The sequence below is a fragment of the Macadamia integrifolia genome, chromosome 3 (genome assembly GCF_013358625.1).
Source record: "Macadamia integrifolia cultivar HAES 741 chromosome 3, SCU_Mint_v3, whole genome shotgun sequence".
In the NCBI taxonomy this organism is placed as follows: Eukaryota; Viridiplantae; Streptophyta; class Magnoliopsida; order Proteales; family Proteaceae; genus Macadamia; species Macadamia integrifolia.
The window spans coordinates 15,750,139-15,759,320 of NC_056559.1; the positions used below are offsets into that span (position 1 = coordinate 15,750,139).

At 37.5% G+C, this 9,182-nt stretch overlaps 1 protein-coding gene across 4 annotated transcripts in view; it reads left to right on the forward strand.

The window, feature by feature from the left end:
* LOC122073964 (DNA-(apurinic or apyrimidinic site) endonuclease 2) overlaps nt 1-9,182 on the forward strand; it is a 90,358-nt gene that overhangs the window by 61,075 nt on the left and 20,101 nt on the right. For all 4 annotated transcript variants that reach the window (XR_006138931.1, XM_042638708.1, XM_042638710.1 and 1 more), the window contains one exon: nt 2,948-3,099. Coding sequence is in view for 3 of the 4 variants with exons in the window: in XM_042638708.1 (XP_042494642.1) it covers nt 2,948-3,099 (152 nt within the window). In the remaining variant the exon portion in view is untranslated. The remainder of the gene's footprint in view (nt 1-2,947; nt 3,100-9,182) is intronic.

A 9,182-nucleotide genomic window follows, 5' to 3' on the forward strand; every position in this document is an offset into this window, starting at 1 on the left:
GCTCATGTAGACTAATCATATTCTGGGCCGGAGCATCCATATGAAGTGGCTCATTTCGTACCAGAGAAGCCCATGTATGAATAAAGATTAATTTTACATCCCCATTCAGTAGCTACTCTATAGGGTAAAAGGGCTGGCGGTTGGTCCTAGTGGGGAAGTTATAGACATCTTTGCATACTTTGTATCTGGTGTACTTCACTTGATTTCCTCTTCAATATTGGGCTTTGGCAGTATTTATCATGCACTCCTTATATCTGAGACTTTGGAAGAATATTTTCAACCTCTTGGTGTCTGACTTATGCTTTTTGTGCTATGAGCCACACGTGAAGCTCTCCCATATATGCTCGAACTTTGATTTATTGATAAAGAAGTTAAGCGTTGGGGGACGGGGGAGGGCATGCAAAGAAGTGATGAAACATGTAGAATCAGTGGGAGAGGAAAAGAAGCCAGTTTGATTTCTATGCTATTTTGCACTTTCTCCTGTTGTTTCCGTAATTTTTTGGTCAAGTTTCTTCAATTTTTTCTGGTATTGTATTTTTAATTTTGGTCCTTATAGGTGGCTAGAGAATACAATTTGGTAGGGTGGGCTTGTGGCGCAACGGTTAAGTTACACTATTGCAACTTCTTGGTCACATGTTCAAAACTTGGAAACAACCTCTCTTGCGAAGTAGAGGGTAAGGCTGCATACATTTGACCCTCCCATACCCTGCAGTAGTAGGAGCCTCATGCACTAGGCTGTTCTATAATAGGAGAAAAATGATAGTGGGCGAGCCTGTGGCACAACGGTTAAGTTGCACAATTGCCACATGTTGGTCACAGGTTTAAAACTTGGAAACAGCCTCTCCTGCGAAGCAGAGGGTAAGGCTGTGTACATTTGCCCCTCCCAGACCCTACAGTGGTAGGAGCCTTATGCACTGGGTTGCTCTCTATGGGAGAAAATTGGTCTACATGCCAACTGGTTTCGTAGATTCATTGCTGATAACATAAAATTAACCCAAGTAAGTAACTGAATGGGTGTTTTCTCTACACAGTTCTGAAAATAACCAAAAACCAGGCAATGAAATGGAAGAGGCCTAGCACACAGATGTACCATGCACCTTTCGCTGATATTCTGCTTCTGGAATGTGACACTTGAATTATGGGTCAAGCCCTTATTTGGTATTCAATAGGAGTCCAGCCTTGTGTATTTTGAATCTTTTGTTCATTTTATTTTGTAAAATAATCTTAAAGCTTCTTACAGTTACAGTTACAGCTCAACTCAACTGAACTCAGCCATATCCCAACTAAATGGGGTTGGCTACATGGATCCTTACCCCCCAATGAGCTCTATTCAAAGTCATACTTGATGCAAGGCTTAAGTTATGCATGCTTTTTCTCATCACTTTTCAAGAGTCATTTTAAGTTGCCCTTGGCTCTCTTAGCTCCTTCAATCTGAATCAAATCACTCCTCTGTACAGGGGCATCTAAAGTCTTCTGTTGTAGATGGCCATGCCATCATGTATCGGAGCAACTCCGAAATCAGCACTAATTTGTTCATTCCTTACTCCTAGTTTTACTTCACATTCATCTCAAGATCCTCATCTCAGCTGCATTGAGTTTATCTAATGATGTTTCTTAACTACCCAACATTTCCTACCATACATCATAGCTGGTCGTATGACTATCCTATAAATTTTTCCTTTAATTTTTAAAGTAATACGTTGATCACACAACACTCCGGAAAGAAGTGTCTAATAAGTGAAAGTTGGGCACTTGTTTATGTTCATGAATATGGACAACTACTGCGATCGAAGATGGACAAGGTTTCTTACTTGGTGAGCCTAGGAATTGGGTATTTGTTTAGTTACCAAAAATTCTCGAGTTTTCAATATTTTGTATTAATTTGTCATATAAATTGTTCTATATATGTTAACTGAAAGAAATTTTTTTTATGGGTAGAGTGGCTTTTGCCAAGATTGTTAAACTCTTTATAGTTATCCAAACCAGTTGCCGCATGGCAGGAAATGAAGGACATGAGTGGGGCCATGTTATAGATGATTTTAAGCACATCTCACACATCAAGTTTCGGCCCAACATGAGTATGTGAGAGTGGTCAAAGCATGGTTCTGAATTTCTGCCAATTGCCTGCTGGGTGGCAAGTGGCAACTCTTGAACCTAGTTCACTAACTGTGGTGAACATTATCAGCCCCCTTTTATTTTGTATCTGTTGGCGCATGTAATTTAGTTATATTTTGTTACATATTCCATTAAGGAATAGCCTACAATGGTGGGAAGATCGAGTACCTAGTTGCAATTTAAGAAAAAATTTCGAGTACCTGTCGAAACTGCTGTGATTGAAAAACCTAGGTAGCTTACTCTATGCTATTTGTTTCATGTCCATTGTCCACATGTCTCAGACATGAGTGCAGCTCCGATCTTGAACTGTGTAGGCAGTATAGGCTGTATAGCCACTTGCATGTCCTAGAGGATCCCACAAGCTTTTGAGCCCGAGGATATGGTCCAAATCCATGTAGGTAAAAAAAAAAAAGAGCAGGAAAGAATGGTAGGAAGGATGAGGAAAAGGTGAAGGAAGAAGAGAACACGAACGTAATGGTGTCGAGCTTAAAGAGAGATTGCAGAACTGGAAGGAACAAAGAAGAAAGAAATAATAGCATGGAAATTAAATATCTGATTGTGATTTTAGGGAAATTATACATGATGATGGGATGAGTTATGTTGTGACAAACAGGCAACTGCATTAAATTTATCATGTATTTACAAAGTATAATAAAAATGATCACCTTATTTGGTTGATTATTGTTCCATGGCATAAACAGGCTGATCTTCAATATTAATGAGCATGCACATGACATTATTAGTACAATTCTACTGTAGTTTCCAGATAGTCAATAATATAAATATTCTTTTTCAAAGGCAATTATACAAGTTTCCGTTTTCCAATCTACAGGTGGAAAGGAGGGAGAAACACTAAATTGGAAGGTTCTGATCATGCTCCTGTTTACATCAGTTTAAAGGAAATACCCAATCTTCCGCAGCACAACACTCCATCTTTATCTGCTAGATATGTTCCTGGGGTCCATGGTTTCCAGCAAACTATTGGTATGAGAGATTTGCACTTTGTTTTGATGCAATCTTTTTGATGTCCTTGGTACGTTTTGAGGAGGCATGGTGATTTAACCGAAAAGTGTTTTCTACATTTTGCAAGTCAATCACTGAAGGAAAATATTGCTTATAATATTTGATAGTTTCTAGGCTACATATATTCAGGAAGCAATTGGCCAGTATCTTAGCATTATTTCTAGCTTTATCTGGTATTTTATTAGGCATAGTATTTATGCTTTCCCTTTCAGTCAGAGAAAAGCTATTTATTTGTTAGACTTATGTGAATTGGTAGCAGTGCAGTAAATGATTCATTTTCTTTGACGTGATCAGGGTTACTTGAGAGTATGTAAACTATTTCTCTAGGAAGGTAAATTTAGAATTTTGTTGACAAAATACTGTGTAGAACTTTTGAATACCCAAATATCGAGGATTCTATAAACTAAAATTTCGGGACGAATGTTATTGCAAGGTCATCATTCAAGAATACAGGCAATGAGAGATTCAGAAATTTATTAATGAGTAATTGATACAAACAAGTAATTGGTATGAAGAGTTCTTGATTAATTTAAGAGTAACAGCTTACAGAGAATGTGTTGTTTATAATTTCTTGATGGTGCCTTGTAGATTAGAAGTAAATGGACGAGAGTTAACTAGTAGAAACATATTATATCAGGGTCTCTCTCTTCCCCCTCCCTTTAATTGGTAGCATTTAATTTGCTAACATTAGCTCATTATTGCCTAAAAGTTGCATTAGTTTGTAGACGGATTCCTGAGGTCTGCAGTTTTCAGACCATACAATATTAAATATTTTGCTTGCTGATGATATTCACAAAGGAAGGCATAAATGAAGTTATAACTGCACAACTAAGACCAAAATTTCCAAGTAAATGTTGCACACTTTTTGAAGCACCTGCCTTTATCTCTATCTCCCTTTTACACCTCTCAATGTAATCACCCTATTTATCGAGTTTTGTGATCACATCTTTTTTTTTTATATATATTCTGTAATTTATAGATGCTTAATAATGCAGATAAATTAGCAAAAGTGGGCTTATTTGATTGGAAATAAGCCTTGGATTGGGTTCTATACATGTTGGGCCTTTGGTCCAATGTTTTTTTCTTTTGGGCCACTTAATGGGCCTAAAATATAGGTAGGAGGAATGAATATGTGATTTAATTATTAGTTAGCCTAGTTAAAGTCTTATTTCTTTATTTTATTTGTAATAAAGTGTTTTAGTTAGGCTGGAATAGTTCTCTAAGAGTCCAGCCTTACTTCAGTCCCTTTTCTTTATTATTTCAATTTTCCAGTTTGTTTAATTTGTTACCTTATCAGGTAATGATTGGTTTAGGTCTTTCTTTTTCTTGAGTTTGAGTCTATTTTTGAGTCGTCTATATATGTTTGTAAGGCGCTACAACCTTGTACATGAATTTGGTGGATGAAAGATAGCTTTTGCCTTTGGTTCTGTGATGATTCAGTAGTCTCCATGGGGGTGATTCCAAGGTCTGGGGTACTGGTGGTGATTCCGGCCTTGCAGATCTGGTGATGATTCTTGATCATATGTTTTCTATTTTAGTTTTAGTTTCAATCATGTTCATCCCTGTTAAATCCTTATTTTGAAAACTGTTTCAGAAATCCCATCTTTCCCATCGAAGTCTAGTTTCCTACTTCAGCTTGGATTTCTCTAAATCTCTTGTTTTAAAATTGATTTCTGAATTCTTATTTCAGTTCTCTATTCTGGTATAGTTATGAATCTTGTGACGGTTGCAAAATCTGAACTTTCCAGTTAATGCTAGAACCCCTGTTGCAACTAGGATTTGTTAAATCTTCAAATTTATAAATTTTGCCTGCTCTGTTCCTACTTTCTATTACCAGTTGTTTGACTGTGAGCCTTAGTTGATCATGGGTTTGAACCCTCCATTATATCCATCGATTTTGCAGTTGTTGAGTTGCCCTTTCCCAATTAGGATTGCTCCAGGACAGAATATTATCCTGAGATTCTAGTGACACTTCGTAGGACTGATCCTCAGTCCATAATAGACCTTCAAGCAGAATTTGACCATAATCAGACAAGGCCTCTTGGAGCTATTTGAAATTCTCTGAATCTGGTTTGTCCTTTTTTTTTTTCTTCCCACGTGCAATCCTGTCGCAAGTTGATCTCCTGCTGGATTTCTCTTGTTCGGGATTAGCAGTGCATAAATTGGTCAGTGCAGCAATGGAAAGACTGTCGCAAGTTGCAAGTACCATTCTTATTGTCTGAGGAAAGTCAAAACCAAGGATTAAAGTATCGGTATCGGTTGGCCAAAATTAAGATATGTATGGGACGGTATCGAATTGTATCGGAGATACGCTAAGATAAGCTAAAGATACGCACATAAATGGATAGAAAACACTTTTTTAAACATTTTTGCATACAAAATTTGTTAAAAAAAGCTATTGATAACATGTATTATGCATAAACACTAAATTGAGGGTATCACACTAAGAATTTAAGATTTGTAGTTGTTCTATAAATGTAAAATCCTTGTTCTCATCCTTGATTTCCACTTTAGTTAGAGAGAAATATGGCTGGCAGCAATTGGAACAAAATCCCCTCAAAAATCGTGTTTTTCTGAAAAATGACCCATCTTGGCCATTATATAACCATAGCGCACTGTATCGGTATGTACCGATCAATACATATCGAAACGTACTGATACATACCGAAACATATATTTCACCTCGATTTTATATTTTTCATAGAGTATCGGTACGTATCAGTGTGTATCGGTGGTATATCAGTGCATATCGATATGTATCGTAGGATATATATTGATACGAAAGGATTTAAAAAATTCCATGTATCGTATTGGTGTGTATCGTATCGTTCAGCTAAATTTAAGATACGTATTGGAGGGTATTGTATCGGTATTGGAGATACTTTAAACCTTGGGACTCAAAACTCGACTTCAGATTGAAGGATGGTCGTGGAGATCTGATTCAGCGTCATTGCAAAACTCATGGACAAGTTTTTTTCAACTGAGGAGAATCGATGCAGATGAATCAGCAAATTGGGCTTATTTTAATGGTGTTACAGTACCAAAAAAAAGGTAAATCAGAATATAGAGTTAAAAGGAGAGCAAGAAGAAGAAGAAGAAGAAGATTGGAAGATAGAAGAGATCGAGCCAAAGGAGGAAACTGGCTCTCGGTTGGAATGAATAACTGAATCGAGAGCAATGCAATGCATTTATAATAGGAAAATTATCTTGTACCACCCCTAATTTTAAACCTTATATGAGATACCGCCCTAATTTTTCCAAAATATCCAACGTACCCCTAAAGCCTCACACTGTTAGTTTAGAAATGGAAAAGACTTTTTTAACCATGTTATATCTTCCCATCCTTCCTCTTTGCTTCCTTGCAAACTGCTTACTTCTTAGGCCTGCTAGTGAACCCTAGCAGAGCACCGACCTGCTCCTACTGCCGCCCCTGAGCAGCTTGAGAAGCCCATGAAGAACCCTAGAAAAGCATCAACCTACCCTTACTGCTCCCCTGAGCAGCTTGAAAGAAGTTGGGTATACCACCGCCCTACGCAGCCATTGAAGGAACTTGGGTCTAGGAATTTTGGAGCGGCAATGGAAGGAGCCTGAGCAGACCCTACCACTGACCAGTTCGAAGACCCTACCGCTGACTAGATCAAGGACCCATTACCCCCCAAAACGACACATCTTCATCAGCAACTATTATACATAAATAGTGAGACATATCTTCATCTGCAACCATTAAAGAAAGGATTTCACTATAGGAAATACTACTAAAAAAAACCCAGAATTGGAATGAAGCATTAGCCAATTGCCAACCCCAATAATTGGAGTTTTTTAAGCCAATTTGTAAGAAATGAAGATTATTCCAATAAAATCTGATTGGAATCCTAGTGAGTTTTCATGTGATTGATGGTTCCTGTTCTCAGTTTTCACATCCTTTCCAATCTCCTTTGCAATCTTTTCTAGGAAGAAGAAGAAGAAGATGGAATCAAGAACCCATTTGCAATTTGTTCATGGATTTTATAATCATCAACCACACAACCCAATCAATTACAGTACACGAGGAGAAGAAGAAGAATAGAATAACTGAATCATATTCAAGAAAGCTAACATTTTGAGGCCTCTCACTCCTAATATACCTACTTGCCTCTTTCTCGGAATATCTAGAAAATCCTCTCTCCATTGCTCTGCCACAGCTCCTCCCCATAGATCCGATGGGCATAATTCACCTCTGCTCCTCCCGTCACTGTGACTTCTTCCGTTCTTTTTGGTAAGTCATAAGAGATTATTTGGAATCATCAAATCCTCGTCGTCGAGCAGCCATGGAAGGGTTTGCTTAGAGAACAAAGAAGCCCTAATTGGATTCCATCATCGATTTGGGGATTTATAATGAAGGGTAAAATGGTAAGTTTACCCTTCGTCAAGGGAAATTGGGGCATTTAGTAAATTTTAACTCCTTGACGTCATCACTTAACGAGAATCAACTAACGGCGTGGATTTAAGTGTAATTTCGTTTTCAAAATGGGGGATGTATTTGATATTATTAGCAAATTAGGTGGTATCTCATATAAAATTTAAAATTAGGGGTGGTACAAACTAATTTTCCCTTATAATAAGTAAGATGAACATAATTACAAGTACACCCCCTGCTGTCCATAAACTAGTACACAAAATAAAGAGAATAAAAACTTCCCCTTGTGTTTGAGTCAACATAAGAATTTCAACACTCTCATTCAAGTTGGAGCAGATACATCATCCATGCTCAGCTTGGAACAACCTTTTACAAAGGGTTGAAGAAATAAAAGTTTAGTAAGCATATGCTCAACTGATTCCAGAAGAAGCAAATAGAGTAAAAATTAGTTTCCTCATTATTGCATCTATCTCATAGTGACAATTGACCTCAATATGCTTGGTCCTCTTATGAAAATATGGATTACTAACAATGCAAATGTTTTCTTTGTTATCACAAAACATTTTATGGGTTTAGCAGTTGGAAACCCAAGCTCTTGAATAAGGGACCTCAGTCACATTTATTCGGTTATAGTATGAGCAATGACTCTATATTTAGCCTCAACACTGGACTTGGCCATTGCAGTATGCTTTTTACTTCTCCATGTGATAAGGTTACCACCAATAAATGTACAATAATCTGTGGTAGATCTCTGATCAATTTTGGCACTAGCCCAGTTTGCATAGGGTATCCAACCATATCAACATGATTATTAGGTCAATAATTTAGGCCCTTCCCTGGAGAGCCCTTAAGGGACCTCAAAATCCGATAGGCAAACTCCCAATGAACCTTCTTAGGTGATTCCATAAATTGACTTATGACGCCACGTGCCAACAACAAAAGATATATCTGGTTGGGTAACAGTAAGATAGATGAGTTTACCAACAAGTCTCCTATATTGTTGCTTATCTGCAAGCTCCTGACCATCATTTCCCACAAACTTTTGATGTGGGTCCATAGACATATCAGTTGGCTTGGATGCGAGCATTTCAATCTCAAATAGAAGACCCAACACATACTTCCTCTGAGAGGGGCTATTACTTTTCCTACTCTGAAGCACTTCAGTCCTAAGACAGTAATGTAAGGCCAAGTCACAGGTGGCACAACCCCAAAATAGGATCACAATTACAACTAGATCAGACAATAATATCGGTCTCCACAACAGAAAGTTGTTCAAATTGGACCCCCATTCAGAGAAAGCCACCTGGTGATGCAGATTCTTCACCAAACTAGGCTTGTTTTATTAGGAATAAGCTTAGGGTTGGGTTGTATACGTGTTGGGCCTTCAGTCCATGTGGTTTGGAGTATATTGGGCTACTTTTATGGGTCTAAACTAGGGGTTCTAAGGTTGCATACGGGATTCAGTGATTTGTTTCCTTTTTCTTTAGTTTCCTTTTTAGATGGGGTTATTTAGTTTCTAATTTCAGTACCTAAATTAGTTTCTAAATTCAAGTCATTGTTAGTTTCTAATTTCTGTCTAGACTAGTTTCTCTTTTCATTAGATTCTAATTTCCAGTTTTTAGTAACTTCTTGTAATCAATTTTTAGTA